The sequence below is a fragment of the Trachurus japonicus genome, chromosome 14, assembly GCF_045865225.1.
Source record: "Trachurus japonicus isolate A0001 chromosome 14, Traja_1.0".
Classification (NCBI taxonomy): domain Eukaryota; kingdom Metazoa; phylum Chordata; class Actinopteri; order Carangiformes; family Carangidae; genus Trachurus; species Trachurus japonicus.
This window is the reverse complement of record NC_140920.1, coordinates 21,137,637-21,155,526: the sequence shown is the minus strand read 5'-3', so window position 1 is coordinate 21,155,526 and position 17,890 is coordinate 21,137,637. Positions and strand designations below refer to the sequence as shown.

General features: G+C 41.4%; 1 protein-coding gene across 12 annotated transcripts in view; it reads left to right on the top strand.

Annotated features, from left to right (window-relative positions):
• The window catches only part of clip2 (CAP-GLY domain containing linker protein 2), a 48,701-nt gene extending 33,084 nt beyond the window's left edge, over window positions 1–15,617 (top strand). For 4 of the 12 annotated variants that reach the window (XM_085798318.1, XM_085798326.1, XM_085798325.1 and 1 more), the window contains 9 exons: window positions 4,038–4,421; window positions 4,891–5,466; window positions 5,563–5,620; window positions 8,432–8,515; window positions 9,979–10,135; window positions 12,486–12,645; window positions 13,870–14,058; window positions 14,722–14,781; window positions 14,884–15,617. In XM_085798318.1, the coding sequence (XP_085654444.1) occupies window positions 4,038–4,421; window positions 4,891–5,466; window positions 5,563–5,620; window positions 8,432–8,515; window positions 9,979–10,135; window positions 12,486–12,645; window positions 13,870–14,058; window positions 14,722–14,781; window positions 14,884–14,895 (1,680 nt within the window). In that variant the 3' untranslated portion in view covers window positions 14,896–15,617. Of the gene's footprint in view, window positions 1–2,270; window positions 2,322–4,037; window positions 4,422–4,890; window positions 5,467–5,562; window positions 5,621–8,431; window positions 8,516–9,978; window positions 10,136–12,485; window positions 12,646–13,869; window positions 14,059–14,721; window positions 14,786–14,883 lie in introns of all 12 variants that reach the window. The other 8 variants (XM_085798324.1, XM_085798323.1, XM_085798313.1 and 5 more) reach the window with 3 other exon arrangements.
• The last annotated feature ends 2,273 nt before the right edge of the window (window positions 15,618–17,890 follow it).

Sequence of the window (17,890 nt, the reverse complement as noted above, 5' to 3'; positions counted from 1 at the left end):
TATTTCAACTCAACACACATGTTTACGTGTTAAACGCTTGTATGATCTGTATGATCTGTATGATCTGAGCTGAAAATTTGCATCACCACATTAATATGTTGACAATGGATATCAATGCAGCTGTAACACCGGTTTTGTCAAGAATTAAAATGACATGAGGCTGTTTTCTGTAAAGATTCAACAACTGTCAATATTAAAATAATAGCGTTTAATAGATGAAGTGTCATTCGTTATCAAATCCCATCAAAAGACCAAAACCAAGAATGTTTCAGTCTGTCTCTGTTCTCTCTAACTTCTTCAGCTCGTCTATGCCACTCAGCCTCTCACTGAAAACATGAAGACTCACATATTCATTACGTTTAATCTGTAAATATATTCATTTCAGACTACTGCTATCTGTATTTTGTAGCAAATAGGAACGTTTGTTTGGGACTATTTTCATGTGATCTAATACAGATGTGGATGTTGTAGTTGGTGTTGGGCAGCAGGGCAGTCAATGCAGGACTGACTCAAAAAAAAAAAAAACTACAGTGTGTTCTTATCAATTAATGATAACAATTAATGGTAACACTTTAGATTAGGGAACACATATTCACCATTAACTAGGTGCTTATTGATATGCATTTAAGTAGCTTACTAGCTCCTTATCAGTAATTATTAAGCATGTATTAACACCTTATTCTACATAGCCTTATTCTACCTCTATTACACCATGAATTAAGATTTTTCCTGATATTAACTTATTCATTGTAAATTAATGCATTAATGCTATACTAATTCAGAGTGATAAATGAAGAGTTACTGTTCTTGTGCTACTGCCCCTGTACAAGGCCCCAAAAACCCACTGGTTATTCACATCATTATTCAGAAACAACAATGCATTTATTTGCAATGAATAAGTGATAATTAGGAGTTAATATCAGGAAAAATCTTAATTCATGGTGTAATAGAGGTAGAATAAGGCTATGTAGAATAAGGTGTTAATACGTGCTTAATAATTACTAATAAGGAGCTAGTAGGCTACTTATATGAATATTAAAGTAATAAGCACCTAGTTAATGGTGAATATGTGAGTGTTCCCTAATCTAAAGTGTTACCCAATTAATAATAAGTAATTAGTGATAATAAGGTTGATGGTGTGAATCTGAGCGTGTAAGGTTGTTGGCCGTGCGATTCACTGGTGACCTGTCTAGTGTGTACACTACTTATAGCACCTTTCTTTACAAAGTCACAAGATGCTTGCAGATAAAACAAATACCAAAATACAAAATGAGGAAAGAAATAAGTGTCATGATTCATTTATTAATGAATGAATGATTAGTTTGTCAGGGGATCACGTTACTTGGTGGTTGGCTTTGGTCTTTTTTTATGGGATTTGTTGAAATGATGTTTAAATATATTTCATAATACATCATATTGTTCTCATAGAGATTTTAGCATCACCCTCACACCATCTTTTACAAAGTAACAGAGGCCACACATCCTCAACAAGACACTGATGGATGATTATTTGTAAGAGGGTAGAAAGATGTAAAACATTACAATATATACACACACTGACTTTATCTGCTCCTTCCCCTCCCTCATTCTGTCACTATCATACCATAAATCACGGTTATAATACTCCTCACCCTTAACTCCCCACCTCCACCTCCCCCGGACACTCCCACCTGTGAAAGGAAACACAGCACCAGCCGAGGCTCTCAGCTGCTTCAGCTTCTCACGTCTTCTGTTGCAGTAGCCGGCGTTTCGTTTATCCTTTGAAACTGTGATTTATTATGATTTTTTTTTTTTTGAATTTCATTTAAAGGTTGCCGTTTGGATCAGTTGCCAGCTGCAATTTGTCAGATGCCAGAATGTAACATTTGACATAACCCTCTTCCATTTTAGCAGGAGAGCTCACGGTGGATAAATCTGCCCTAAGCCCTGTGATCGTTTCTGAGCAGTTGTGTAATTAGCAAACACATGAGAAATGGTTAAATTGTTGATGGGATTTATCCGCAGTTTTCCTGAGTAAATCCTCCGAGGCAAATGCCCATTTACAAGCCGTAGTTAAGTGCAGCAGAAAAGGACGTCCTTTATGGCTCTTTGACATGCAGCGCTGCACTTCAGACGAGGGAGAGCCTCCCTTCAATAATAGACAACCCTATCACAAAACAAAAGCGTACAAGCGTGTGCTTTCAATTTTCAGGCATCAAAAGATAACAAAACACTTTGAGAATGAAAAATGCTGGATTCCTATATGCAGTAAGGTTTGCTTCTGCCAACAGGGAAGATGCACTCATGATGCAGCATCCTTGAGGTTGGGTAAGAGAACCAAGGTGAAAAAGAGATTTGATCTTGTTTTGGCTTTGATCCGCTGCTGAGCTATCTCAATTCTTGACTTCAAATCGACTTCAGATGCTCAAGGACATTAACCTTGCATAGACCTCTTTTTTTTCTTTTATTCCTGTGTGTTGTGCTGTAATCTGAATGCTATACAGACAACATCTCTGACATGAATCAACTAGTCACTCTGAGGTCTGGTAGATTGTTTTCCCAGATGGTTGAAATTAACATCTGTGCACTGTGCAGCAGGTCCTCCTTCTTAATCTCCTTTCTGTTTTTTATTCTTTACTTTGATTGGATACAAGCGTGTGGTGGGCGTTTGCAGTGGTGTGTGTGTGTGTGTTTGTGTGCGGTGTCACCGTGTGGAGGTTTGCTGTCGGCTTTATTATATTTGCTTGGCTGCTTCTAGATGATCAGAGAATGGCTGTGCTCTCCTCTCATCTTCCACTTCTTTGCACATACAGTGAGCTGCACAAATATTTGGACAGAGACACGTTGATCTGTCGGCTCCTTAGCGTTATGACTTTGGATAGGAATGATACAATGACTTTTAACATACTTAGTGCAGATGGCAGCATCATAAAGTGACTTTAATGGCTTTGTTTGAACTTGATCTTTGATACACCCGTGTAAAAAAAAAAAAAAAAAAAAAGTGAGCACAGTTGGTCTGCTTGAATATGGATACTGATTCAGGCAAAGCTTAGAGCTGCTCTAATCAAAATATTCACATCAACATATTAAATGAGTATGTGTAATATGAAAGGGGTCGCTATAGTAACAAACCCACACTACGTCTATATTTTGCACAGTGTGTAATTGTAAATATGACAAGAAACCCTCATGGGCCTTGTTTTGCAGTGCTGACCACCTTTGCTCAGGTTGAACCTTATATTTCTATTTGAATATATTGTATACTGCAAAGTTTTCATATCTTGTATTCTTATACAGTACTTTTTATATCTCATACTTATGCCTACTTTGTACAGGACATCTGTATGTCTGAGACATGTGGCAGGATTGACAATAAATTTGAACTTGCTTTTGAGTTCTCGACTGAGGAAAAACCAAAAACCCCTACCACATTACATGTAATCAAATGATCCATTGTTGATATTGGAATATTGATTATAGAACGCTGTAAAATATAAACCATTCAGAGCTGCAAAAGTTCACATGATTGTTAAATCTGTGTAACAAGCAGTGAGCTGGTTTGTTACTGTTTTCAATACAGTCATTTGTACTGAGTATTGAAACACCTGCTCTCAGTGTGATTGACATGTAATCATGTGCACTCATGTGAAATCCTGGTAGAAAGAATCAGGTAGAAAAATGGCTGCTAGTCTTTGTATCATCTTGTATCTGAGGAGTTCAACAGGAAGCCAAAGAGTGAGACAACGTGTCCCTGTCCTCATACTTAATGTAATGTGTTTTGTATTGTATTTTTCTACTGGAATGCACTCGACTGTCTCCAAGCCTTTGCAAGGACCTTTAGGGGTTTCTCTTTGATTTCCTTTTAAATTATTTCCTTTCTGCTCTTGAATCAGTGTCACCTTTTCTTTGGAATGACGCCGTTCTGTTGCAGGGTGTCCCACCTGTTACGGTAATAAGGTCATTCTTTTGAAAGGCTGACATCTCTGTGCTGTGGCAATAATGTGGAGAAAAAAGCGTTTTTTAATAGCAGTGATGGATGTCGCTCTCTTCCTCGCCAGCAAACCACGGTGGAGGAGCAGAGTCGCATCATGCAGCTGGAGGAGGAGCTCACCCTCCGAAAAACCGAGATCAAGAACCTCCAGGCTCAGCTGGGCCACGGCGCGCAGCCGGCTGGGGACGGGGACGGGGACGCGGCCCCGGGGCCCGACGACCAGCAGCCGGAGGCCCGGATCCTGCGCGAGCAGCTGCTGACGGCGGGCCGCGAGCACTTCAAGGAGAGCAGCGAGCTGAAAGAGAAGTATGAGACGGCGTTGGCGGCGAGCCAGCAGGAGGCAGACTCGCTGAAGGCGGCGGTTGATAAACAGAACCAGGAGATCAGTGAGCTGAAGCAGAAAGTCCAGCAGGCCACCAAGGAGAACATGGAGATGATGGACACCTGGAAGGTATTTGCTGCTTTCACTCTAATCCAATACAAACTGTTCAAACAACTTTAGCAAGAGTCACGGGCTTATTCCACCTGGCTCCCTGTGATGGAGGGATGAAAGTGTGTGTGTGTGTGTGTGTGTGTGTGTGTGTGTGTGTGTGTGTGTGTGTGTGTGTGTGTGTGTGTGTGTGTGTGTGTGTGTGTGTGTGTGTGTGTGTTGCACTGGCAAAGAGCAGTAAGATTGGATTTACCTTTTCAAATGTGGCAGGTTTCATGCTGACATATGTGTGAGGATTAAGAGGAATCAGGTTCTCCTACTAAATTCTACTCACAGCACAGAGAAGCTGAACTTTGACCAAGGAAAATAGAGCTTGTATTAAAGGAAAGAGAAATGAAAAATGTTTGTCATTCCGATCTATTTGAGTAGCGGTTTCCTAAATAATCACCGGTGCAACCAGCTAATTTTTTCTATTTTTTTTCCTCCGCAGGCTAAATTTGACACTTTAGTGAGCGACCACCAGAGATCCCTGGAGGAGCTGAAGGCCTCGCTGAGCGGTGATCATCCCACTGCGGAGGGCCAGGAGCAGGACACCCAGGAGCTGAGGGCCACTCTGGAGAGCCTGAAGATGGAGCACCAGCTGGAGTTGGAGAATCTCAAGGCCAAGCATAAGATCGAAGCCGCAGTTCTGACCAAGGAGCGCGAGGACTTCTCCGCCCGTCTGCAGGAGGCCAAAGAGCAGCTGGCCGAGGGCAGTCAGACGTGGAGGGCCGACGCCGAGGCCAAAAGCGGAAAGCAGGCCCTGGAGGAGGCCACGGATAAGCTGCAGAAGGCGGAGCACAGGCTGGCAGAGACGGAGAAGCTGCGGGCGGAGCAGGACAGAAGCACAGAGGAACTGAGGGAGCGTCTGGAGCTGTCGGAGAAGAAGATGAGCGACTACCAGGCCCTGCAGAAAGCCCAGGCAGAGAGCCAGGAGGAGATCCAGAAACTAGAAGAGAAGCTGAGGGTGACGGCGAACCAGCTCCAGGCCATCCAGGCAGACCGCTACACATCCCATGATGCAAATGTGAGTGGCTGAGAAGAGGGGATAAGGAGCAAGTTAGAAATCCAAAAAGTCTGATTGTTGATTAAATTTCTCTTTTTTTAATTTCAACTCTTTCAGGTGATAGAGGATAATGAAATTTCAGATGAGAAGATGAAGCTAAAACAGAATATCGAAGGTAAATCCTGATATTGTTCCCTAAAGTGATAAAAAATAATTTGATACTATTTATTTTGTCAATCCACTATTAAAATCACTTTATGTGTCAGCATTTATATTGTGTCTGTCTACAAACTGCAGATCATGTCCATTTAAAGGGTTGGTTCAACATTTTGGCCAATTGGCCTATTGCCATAATTCCTATAGCCTTAGCAGTAGGTTCATTACCTTTAATTGTCAGTGCAAGCTATTTTTAGAACGGTGGAGCTGAGCCGTGAGCTGCTCAGAGCTACGCTACTGAGGCTAATGGGTTTTCTTGGTTTCCCTCATCAAAACACAATCCAACAGGTAAATTCATGCAAAACCGCTGATGCGCGTTCCTGTCGGGGTCAGTTTTTCGGCAAGCTGTCTCTGCATTTGCCTGGAAAACAACTCTGTCTGGTAACGTTGTGTTATTATCTCATAGCGTGGTGAATGTCCAGGTCACAACTTGTCCACCAGAGCATTTTGGAGTTGTTGGATTGTGTATTTGAGTTTGATGAGGGAAACCAAGAAATCCCATGAGCCTCCGTAGCGTAGCTCTGAGCAGCTCGCGGCTCTGCTCCGCCGTTCTAAAAATAGCTTGCAGCGACAATTAAAGGTAACGAACCTACTGCTATGACTATAAGGAATACGTAGTCAGGCACAAAACCTGTTCAATTGAGATTAAATAAAGGGAAGGCAAAAAAGGAGACCACACACTTCAGCTCCCTTATGTGCAGATTTATTAGCACATCAACAATAAACAGTAACGTTTCGAGCGCACTGCTCTTGTCCTGTCTACATTTGTGTTTGAGGCCAGCACCTTTTTAAACTGGATGTGCGCAACCTTGTCTACTCTTTGATTAAATAAAGGGAGGAATTTTGTATTTTTATGGTTTTTGAATTCACGGTGATATCAGTTGTGTGCAGAAAGCAGTAACAGTGTTGTTCTGTCAGTCAGAGCAGATGGACACACTGAATAGCTGCTACTCAACGCAAGAGCCACACACAGAGCAACAACCCACATTAGATAAAGTCTCCTTTAATCTGAGTCACAAACACAAGCAGGCGTCTCCCCCTGCACTTCAGCTGAACACTACACCAGCCACCAGACAAACCTTCACCAGGGAAAAGTGCACTGTTAACGTCAGTGTGCAGGCGAGATGGTTAATTATCTGCTCAGCTGCAGCACATGAATAGAGTGTGGACGTCTCTGCAGACATCATCACTGTGGTCCAGCGTAGATCCTGTTGTCGTTACACAACAACCACCACCACCATCACAGCCAGAAGCAGCAGCAGCAGCAGCTCACACTGTCTGTCTGCCCTTGACATGCAGCTACAGAGGAAGTTTGTTTACTACAACACCAGCATTCAGAAACCTGCCAGCTGCTGTCAGTCAAACACCAACAGGCTCCTCCATCCAGATCAGACAAAAAGAAACATTTAGATTTTTGTACTAGAGTGTTTTTCCCCTTTTTTCATACTAAGAGATATATATATATATATATGTTTTAGGGCTGTCAGTTGGATATTTAATCAAGGTTTGCCACATTTTTTTTAATCTGTTCAGAATGTACCTTAAAGGGATACGCCAATTTTTTTTTTTTCGTGTCTTGCCTCACTCCCGAGTCCATGACAAGCAGATAGACACCATCCTTTTGACTGTGCGTGCAGTAGCAATACGGGCAGAGTTGGTGCATCGCTAATTAGCTTAGCTCAAACGCTGGAAGTGTATAGGTAGTGTTAGCCTGCCTCCTACCCGAGTCGAAATCAGCAGTCAGAAGCTGATTTCATTTTAGCTCTAAACTCTGTAAATATATCACTTTATTGACATTTCAAACATTTTTAGGCGAGAAAGTAGCCGTTTAGATCAGCAGTGTGTCATTAATTTGTCTAAATACCAGCTGTTTACAATTTTGTTCCGACGAATTCGGCGCTACTCAAGCTAGCCGTTGTGACCAACGCACTCCGGTTACTTTCACAAAATAAAACACCCGTTGCCCTTTACATACAGAAAACCATGACGATAGAATTTGTGCCTTTACTTTGAAATAGGAAGCTAACCTACCCTCGATATAGCATCTTGACCGCTCAAGATGCCTTACCGGAGAGTTTTGTCAGCTCTGAGACGAAGATCGGTCCGCCGGTTTCCGTTTAGAGTTGCTGAAGAGTTTCTCTGATGACTTTAGGTGGAGGCAGGCTAACACTACCCATACACTTCCAGTGTTTGAGTTAAGCTAATTAGCAGTGCACCAGCTCTGCCCGTATCTCCCTTGTTACTGCACGCACAGTCGAAAGGATGGTGTCTATCTGCTTGTCATGGACTCGGGAGTGAGGCAAGACACAAAACGACACGTGAACCAAAAACAGTGAAAAATATTGTCCCAAAAAAGAACATCACTGCATTCAGTATAAAATACATGCTCAGATTATAACAGCATCAGAGTGGGAACTGTTGACTGAGACCGTTCAGCTTGAGACTACAGTCTCAACTGAGTTTTAATGTTTACACTGGAAAAAGGAGGAGGTGTGCATATTTGTTACAGGTGGAAGAGGTGACAGAAATACACTGTCTGGCTGTACAGTTGAAGAAAAGAAAAGAGAGGTCACCTGTATTGTTGTTTTTTAGGGTGGTCTCCCAAGTTTAATAGTTGTTACCTGCTGTGTGAAAATCATCTGGATCCTACATCAAAAACCTGAACTATCTGTTTGACATAATGATGTGTAGCTTCAGATCTGCACTGTGCACATGTGACATGATTTCTTGAACACTGCGAGGTATTTACAGTTGTTTTGTTTTCCCTCAGAAACAATGGAGAAGCTGTTGAAAAGGGAAAAAGAGGTCTCAACTCTCACCTCCCAGGTCGAGGCCCTCAAATCACAAATTGGAGGTAATTTTCATTTTCAAGAGCAAATCACAACCTTTTCCAAAGTAAATCATTTTTTCTGGCAGTTATTTATTTATTTTTTGGGCAGGTACACAAAATCACACGCAGTTTTTGTGAAGCCTGACTATTTACACCACCACGTTTAAAACAAGTTGAAAGCTCGATAGTTGGCTGAAGCGTTTCCTTTTCGTGTCACATTTCTCCGCGTGTAAACTCGTCATCCGCGTCACATTAACGGCGTTAAGCGTCGCTCCCTTTGTTCGCCTGCTCGTGCGGCAACTTCAGGCTCCACTTCACTGTCTGCCAGTCAGTCACGGCGAGTTCAGCGCGCAGTGGAACGTGCTCGTCTTTGCCGTCACAATCTTTGATCGCCCGCCGAGAGATCTGTCAACCTGCTGTCTTCTGAAAAGGAAAAAGTTCCCCCACATCAAACGGCTTTGTGTAGTTCACATAATCAAACTGACACACTTTGAAGAGCGCAGTGTAAATAATTTAAAAGGAGAAAAAGGACTAAAATGAGACACAAAGTGGAGAATAGTTGCGTTATTACACATGATGTGTCGATTATTGATATATTATTCTGTTTCATTGTATGCTTTTTTATTGAAATAAAGTTTGAACGCCCCGATAATTGATTCTTACAACCAATAGAAAGTTAAAGCCAAGGCTTTTAATGTTGTTTATCTGCAGAGGAAGTGAATGAAGCTGACATTTGTGTTAGCAGAAGGGGGAGCTCCATGAAAAGCCTTTTGTCCTTCTGCTAATCAGTGAGCAAAGATCTGATCAGAGAAAGACAGACATGTTCTGAGTTGTGTAAGTGATGAACACTGAGCTCACAGATGCAGCTTTGGGTAGTCTTTGCTGAAATGGATTAGTTTCTTCCTTTGGTAGATCCTTTGGTATCAGTTTAAATGCTGCGAGTGTAATTTCTGGGATAGGCACTAGCAGGATAAAGGATTTCTGCGATTATACAAAAATTACTCTAAAACTGTAGCATTATCCATTTGCATCATCTCAATAAGCCATATATGTTACAGTGTTTATCACTGGTGATCATCATGTAATCACTGGACTGAGAATGTAAACTATGTCCTTCTGTGTTAACAGAAGAACACTTAATCAATGATTGATAACGACATACTGTAGCTGTTGTCATATGTTGATCACACAGAACCAAAGCCTTACAGTGTGTGATGAAATATTCATTAATTTTTATACACATATACATGTGGGTGGCTTATCTTATTGTAACGGTGTATGATTAAGAATTTAAACCAATCAGAATGAACAACACCACAGCGTGGTAAAAATTTTTACAATATTATTTTAAAACACTCATTACTAACTAGATTACTAAACATTCATGAAGCCAATAAATCATTGTAACAAATATAGTAAGAAAGATGATTTGTTATTTCAGTTTAAATTCACATCAAAAATATTTCTGTATTTTTCTCCTCCACCAGGTCTGGAGGGCAAAGTTCGCTCCGGGGAGAAGAAAGCGGAAACCCTGGCCAGGGAGAAGATGCGTGTGGAGGCGGAGCTGGAGTCCATGACAAAGAAGTCCCATGATGCCTCTGGGCAGCTGGTCAGCATCAGCCAGGAGCTACTGAAGAAAGAGAGGTATGGAGATGAGGCTCTATATAATTTAAATCTTTGTTGTCCCATCATTACTAATATTATTAATATGAATTATTAAAGTATGTCAAGCCCACTGTTAAATCAGAAAACCTACCAAATGCGTGTCAAATCCTGATATATGCAGACTTTACAGTGTTCTAGTGAGAAACACAGTAGTTTTCTGAGTATCACTGAGGTGCATGAAAACACTTTAAAAGATCTGTTTCATGTGGGAAGTAAAAGACTTGTCTTGATCTAAATTATTCCCAGGACCCCACGAGGTAATAGCATCCAGAGTATCTATATCATTGGATAATGTATTCCTGAGGCGTTCAGGGCCAAGTACTAGAGCTTTATAAATAAAACAATGCTGATTGTACAGGTCTTCATGCCTTAAAGACTTGTCCCAAGTGATTAGTGTGATCTGTCTTCATGGGTAGCTAACTGGAGGCTTGATAACCAAAACAAAACCTGAACACTTACACTGATTTTGGATCTATTTTGGTCCCCACCAACTCCTGAGGGTAGATTCTGTATTTTTAACAGCTAAATTTGAGATTAAAAAAACTTGCAAATTGTGCTTGAGGCACACATTTATGACACAACAACAGAGAACATCGTGTTTTGGATGCTGAGAGTAGTTATTTATGACAGATCACAGAGGTGAGTGAAATTTCTCAGGTGAAGTTTTGGTTAAACTGTGGAGATTACCTCGAGTGGTGACTGAAATGTCAGCTTTGCCGGCTCGGGGCGTACGGCCGCTGGTCCTCCTCCCACCTGCACATATGGCCGCGGCACATCGCTGCGAAACAGGAGGCCTGTTCCTCTTGAGCAGTGGAGGGAAGCGGCAAAGAGCTGCCAGATGTCCACCTGTCGCAGACTGAATTAGCCCCCTCTCCAGCCCTCCCTGCTTCATTTTATGTCGCCGAGGCCGAAGCTGCCAAACCCTGGCTACGTTCAATAAAGCTCCTGATGGCCGAGGTCATTATTTAACCACCCAAGTGTAAAGAGGAAGTTGTCACGGCATCACTGCAGCAGAGGCGCAGGGCTCCACAGGCACATTCACATTCAGACAATGCATCTATCTGCAGCGCAGTTTGAACTCACATTGGTCTAATTGTATTACATTGTTGGCTATCTTACATTATGCAGCTTTTATATTATTGATGGTTATGATGTTAGTAAGAGCTGCAAGACACTAAAAGTAAGTGCCTCTGGCTGCGGCGGAATATTTTTCTGTGCATTGTCACTGAGGCAATTATGTTATATGCAATAAAAGTATATACATGCCATTTGAAAAATTCAGTGGATGTCTCCATTTGAACCAGTGTTATTGAAGGCTCGTATCATTTGCTTCTCTTAATGTTACCGCTGCTATTTCTGTCTGTGACATCATACTGGGAGACCAGACGAGCGCATCGCCTCAAAAAAATGTGCAGCACATTTTTATCTCGGGAAGTTGCCAAGGTGATTCAAGGGGAGTTCAGCACAGGCTGTAACGCCATTGAAAAAATACACAGAGAAAGTCTGTGTGTTAGTCATGAATCAGTGAAACTGAGCTCAGTCGTTGCAGTTGGATTTGGTTCTTTCATCACCAAGAGCAGCTGGAAACAGTGAGGAAGATGAAGAGAGTGAGGAAGACCCTGCTTCAATAAAGAAAATATAAAAGTTTTTTTTTTGTCCACTCGGGGCAGCAGAGGTACAAACTAGAAACACAACACCAGCTTGTAAACTACATCCTACTTCCCCTTCATGTGATGCATTTGCTTCTTTGATGTAGAAATATTGATTACAACTACTTGAATATGTGACCTAACAACATTACCACAAAGAGAAAACATCTTAGAGCAGAACTCTGTTCTCTGTTAAGTGCAGCTTTATCACAATTGAATATATGGAAACTAAAATAAGTATGGGGCAGAAGACAACTGCCAAACAGATGAGTGTATGTGGTTGTGTGATATTGTCAGGCCAGTTCATGTCAAACTGCAGCGCCTGGCTGCGGGGAGGAGGCGTCCATCCACCAGCCGCTCTTCCATCTACAGGGAGCGAAGCCGTCTCCACAGTCCCCATTGGCCAGACTAACACATTATTCACATAATGGGTTTGCTGAGCTTTTAAATAGTAATGACCTTTGTGGATGGTCTGAGTAGATGTAGTGCTCATATGATCCTTGAGAGCGAAACTGCACTGCCTCTCTATTATTATTATTGTGCTTCGGAACAGTCAGGTTCACAGCGAGATGCAGCCGTCCTGCAGACCAGAAAAGCACCAGTGGAAAATGGCCTCTTTCTTTTTTTTGTCCTCCCAAACACTCAAAGCTCAAGGTTTCTTTTTCTTGTTTTTTTTTCAGGAGTCTGAATGAGCTGAGGGTGCTGCTGCTGGAGTCACATCGCCACTCACGAGACATGGAGAAAGACCTGAACCGAGAGGTGCACAAGGCCGAGTGGAAGGTGAAGGAGCAGAAACTCCAGGACGACATCAAGACCCTGCGAGACAAACTGCTCCTACTGGTGAGAAAGACGGACGATCTGAACACGGAAAAAACATGTTGTGATGAAAAGCTGATACCAGCTGTGAGGTTTATCAACCCCCAATAATTCCCCAGAAAGCCCAAAGCAAAACAGTCTTGAACGCAGCGCAGCATAAATCTATTTTGTGCTTGTCAAAGAGAAATTCAGGTCAAGATCAGTTTAAGAACAAGAAAGTAGATGAGTCTGTCCAGACACTGACAACATATTACTGGAAGAAATTCAGCTGCCGCCATAATTTCTCTGGTGACAACCTTATTGATTCTTCTGTGTGTTTGTTGTTTTTCTTGAATGGTGTTTTTTTTTTACTCTGTGGTGGTTTTAAACCTTTTGTAGAAAAGATGGTAAACATCATGAAGGTTTACGCTTTTCTTCCTCACAAATCCTCAGTGTGTGTTTTTAAGCCGATGCAGCAAAGGTTAAGAAACATTGATTTTCATTTTCTAGTGCGGATGAAGCTCTGCAGATGGCCAGGATCCTACATTTCTCATAACAACCACATTTTTTTCAAATCTCTACGGCCATGAATTAAAACACAGGCTTACTGTGACAAATTGTTGCCCATACGTACAGACATAAAAACTTCAAAAACAACAACAAAATATACGTATAGTGCCAAAGTTTTTCTTTGATTTGATAAATATCCATATATTCATGTACCAGTCAATAAATAAAATGATTTATCGGTTCATACAGTAGATGAATTCATAATCCACATTTCTTACAGCTGGATGGTAAACATTTTATAATAAGTACACACTATTAAGCATTAAATACTGAATTCATAATTTATAACACATGAATACTCATTAGTATGTAGTTTATAAACAGTTAAAAATGTTTTACTCATCATTGATAAGGACTAACTGTATTTATAAACTACAGACTAATGAGTATTAATGCGTTATAAATGAAGAATTCAGTATTTATTAATCCTTAATAGTGTGTAGTTATTCTAAAGTGTTACCCAGCTGGATAACAGAGTACAGAGTAGGAAAAGTGTCCACAACCTAAACTGACTACATAGCTACAGGATATCATTATTCTATTGTGTTCATACACAGATGTTAATGCTGTGAACTTGTGAATAATGCATGATCATCTTTGTTTCCACATGTTAACCACATATGTAACATGATATGAATTATTTAACAGCAGACTTTTGTCATGATCTGCTTTAAACTTGTATGTGTGTGTGTCTTTCAGGGTCGGGAGCGGTCCTCACCTGATCACCGGCGGTACTCGATGCTGGACCCCTCGGCTCTGGACTCGGAGGTGAGCCGCCTGCGCCAGCGGCTGCTCAGCACCGAGGACGCCCTGAGGAATGCTCTGGAGCACAACCAGCAAGTGGACCAGCTCGTCCTGGCCATGCGGAAACACCCAGAAAAAAGCCCGGTAAAGCTGCAGAGACACCTCGCTCTCATGGACTGTTTTATGGACAAGGAGCCTGAGAAGATAGAACATGCATAAGACAGGGCGTTTTGTAAATATCAGAGGAGGTCGTGTGTCTACATCAAAGACACATTCTAAGGAATGGTTTGACATTTTGGGAAAAGCACTTATCTGTTCTCCCGAGGAGCATTACAGGAGAGAACATTACTGCTCATGTCATGTCTGTGCCATAAATATAAAGCTACCACCTGCAACCACTTACTGTAGTTTAGCTAAGCTTAGCTTAACCGTTATAGTAGATGACGAAGGCCAAAGCAAAAGGAGATGGTCTGGCTTACAGAGAATTTTCACACTCATTACCTAGCAACCTTGACAACTTGAGGTTTTACTGGCCTGGATTTGAACAGTTGCACTGTTAGCTGTTGAACTGAGCTGAAACACTGCGATGTATCATGGGATAGGTTGAGTCAAAGTGATCCACCTGTTGGAAAGAAGGCCACATCTGTAGGAACCTTGGACCCTTTGAGCTAAAGACTGGAAACACAGAGTTATCCTGATTCTGCCCATCTCAAAGCTACCTGGATATTAGTTAGGAGATCCCTTCAATCAAAAAACATGTATATAACTAAAATATATCCATTATTTGACTTCATGATTGTTTTTCAGGCGCATGGGGCAAACTCAGCCAATGGAATTCATCACCAGGAGTCAAACAGCGCTCAAGATGTTGGTATCCTCCCGTTGTGTTTTCTACCTTCTCATTGATGTGCCGATGTCATTAACACCAGTCAGCACTGAGACGTCTTGTCTTTTTTTTTGTCTCCTCAGGAACAACACTGATATGAGTGGAGGAAATGAGACTGAGACTGAGACGTGCAGAGGTACACCTTCAGAGGAAAAGCTTGTGCAACATTTCTCCTGATCCCGCGATGGAAACACACGCTTGAAGAACATTTCAGTTTACAGTTAAAAACCAAAACAGCAAAATCTCTATCTCCAGTGAATTTATGTGTTGTTGCAGAAAGCACCTATTAGCTAATCATGAAGTACGCTTAAAGTACTATAAAATATAATCAGGACATGGGACATGGACATGAAGATCGGTACAGCCACTGATAAACAGTCAGCGCGGCAACTTCTGATGCTTTACAGTAGTTAGAAATATTGAATCTACAAGTTGCCAGGAACTCTTTGACAATTCAAAAATTTTGATCCAGGAGGCAAAAATGGCTGACGGACGATGAAATGAAGAACTACAAGGACTGGGTCTCGATCGCTTTGTTTGTTTTTATTTATTACTTTTACTTTTGCTCCTCCAGCTTTGTAATAATAATCATCTGTACTGTAGGCGGGCTGCATTTGGCCAGTGACACTCGGAGCAGCCCTCGAAGAGATGACACCGACACCACTGAGAGAAATCGGACTCATTTGTCGCCTTTTCTCAATACCTCACGAGAGGACTGGTAGCAGAGCCATCGCAGTTCACACTCCTGATTCAGTGCTCATTTGTGGGTGATCAGCATCACTGGAAGTATCAAAAAAAAAAGAAAGAAAAAAAGAAACTCATAACGCAGACGCAGTAGGTTTGGAAAGTGGCCATGAAACATCTTTTATTTAATCCGTGGTTGTGAATCAGGTTTAATCCTTTTTGGGTTTCAGTTTTATTTGGAGGAAAACTTTCAAAATATCCACAAAACATCCTCTCTCCGTCCATGTGCTGACTGCTGAGTATGTTCCAAACACTATTTTAGTTGATCTTTGCCAAACTATGGCTAAAATACATTTGCTTGATCTTCAAGTACAACCCCTTTTGATACACAAAAGGACAGTTTTTAAAAAGTCCGTCATTTGTTTCCTGTGCTTTTTTTTTTTTTTGGCTTTGGTCTTTTTTTCATATTTCATGAAGTCAGTAACAAAAACGTGTGCAACAACCCTGTGCTGTCTAGCGAACATTAACTCTTGAAGTATCCCGAATAAAAGTCTTCATTAAGTAACCAATCATGGACAATGCGTCATGATGTACAGTATATATTTTAATGAAAACAAAGATGGAAGAAAAAAAGTGTTCCCTACAGGGCAGGATGGTTGGTAGAGTTCAATAGAGTTCAAACTGTTGATTGGAGGAAACGATACACATACACTTTCCTCAGCTCTACCAATGGATTCTACATCATTCATTGTTAGAGCAGGACACAGTCGGTGTGTTGCATGACTGACCGTGATGAGTTCAATACCATTCCTCTCTGCAGGTGTTGGGTGAGGTGGCTCCTGGGTCAATCTCCTGAAAGGCTGGTGTGTTTTTAAGCGCTGCACATGAGCAGACCCCGCCGGGGACTGAAGATTGATATTAAAGCACCTGCTGAATCCAGCTTTGAGTGTTAATAGAATGAACACAGTGAATTATTCCAGATGTTTTAATTTCACTAAAACTCCTGCCCCAATGCACCTCTTAACTCTGTCAGTAATGATCAGCTGTCCTATTTGCTTTGGACTTATGTATCAATACAGACTCCATCCATGCGTTACTATTAATTAACTGTGTATATTTGCATATATATGGTGCATTGTAGCCCATTTGAGTCCGCTCGACTTTTTACCAACCCTTTGTCAAGTCTACTGCAGGGCTGTCACAGGAGCTGAAACCCAAAACAATGGATTTAAATGACTCTTCCTCCTGCAGGTTGATAACATCTGGATTTCATGTGTAAAAAAAAATATTATCAACACATAAAGAATTGATACTGTAAGTCTTCCAAATATTGTTTTATCCATCCTGTTTGTAGTCGGCCATGGGCTGTTTTTTGCTTTGCAGGAGACATTACACTGAGGTGAGTGATGTGGGAAATCTTGGAAGTAGTGTCTCCTGAGCAAAATATGTAGGGCAGCAGGCGCTGGTCAACTCAGATAAAACCTAAATTTTCCATTGGATATTGTACAAGGCCTTTTTAGCTGGAGGGTTCATAGCCTTTGGATTATTGCTGCAATGGTTTCGGAGATTGAGTCATTAAATATTAACAATGTGGGCAAGGGCTGCTGGTGTTTTATTTCACACTCTTTCATACGTGTGTCTACTCTGTGTGTTTTTGTTTTTTGGGGCAACACGCAGGAGAATGCTATATTTCTACAGAGATGAAGTGGTGTTCAATTTTATGCTGCTAAGAGGCTGGCGGTTTGGGAAATTCAGCCAGCAACCATAACCATTTACCCCTTCCTCAGCCACACACACATACACACACACACAGCAACATGCTGTGAGCTAAAATAAACTCTGTTTTGTAGATCACACATGCATCTCAGGGAAATATTTGGTATTAAAATGAATTGATGTCAACCAGAAGAGGAGGCAATAACTCCTTTATGTGAAATAAGGGCCAAGTTTCTTGATGGTGAAGATGAAACATCCAGACACTGCATATTTATTTACAATCTCTGGATTCCTAACTTCCACATATATCACTTTTATTTGTTGGCCTTGGCAAATGTCAGGGCTTATCAACACATCTCGGTTTGTTGCTAGAGGGCAGGCTGGTTGTGCCTGTGACATTTAAATAAATAAGTGATTATTTATTTGCAGGAGGGAACGGAAAGTGCTGCATATGTGAATCACAGGCTCGGGCTCAGTTTTGCTTGTGGTAAAACACACTCTGAAATGAATATTTCAAAATAGACTGCGTTGATTTGTGCCAGAGTAAGTGAAACTAACCAGATTGCAGCGACACAGTGAGTTGTCCAATTATATTTTATTCATTGTGTTTATTATAAGATAACTATTTGTTCCCCCAGGATGTGAACTTTCCCCTATATTTAACAGACGAGCTATTTTAGGCAATCACAA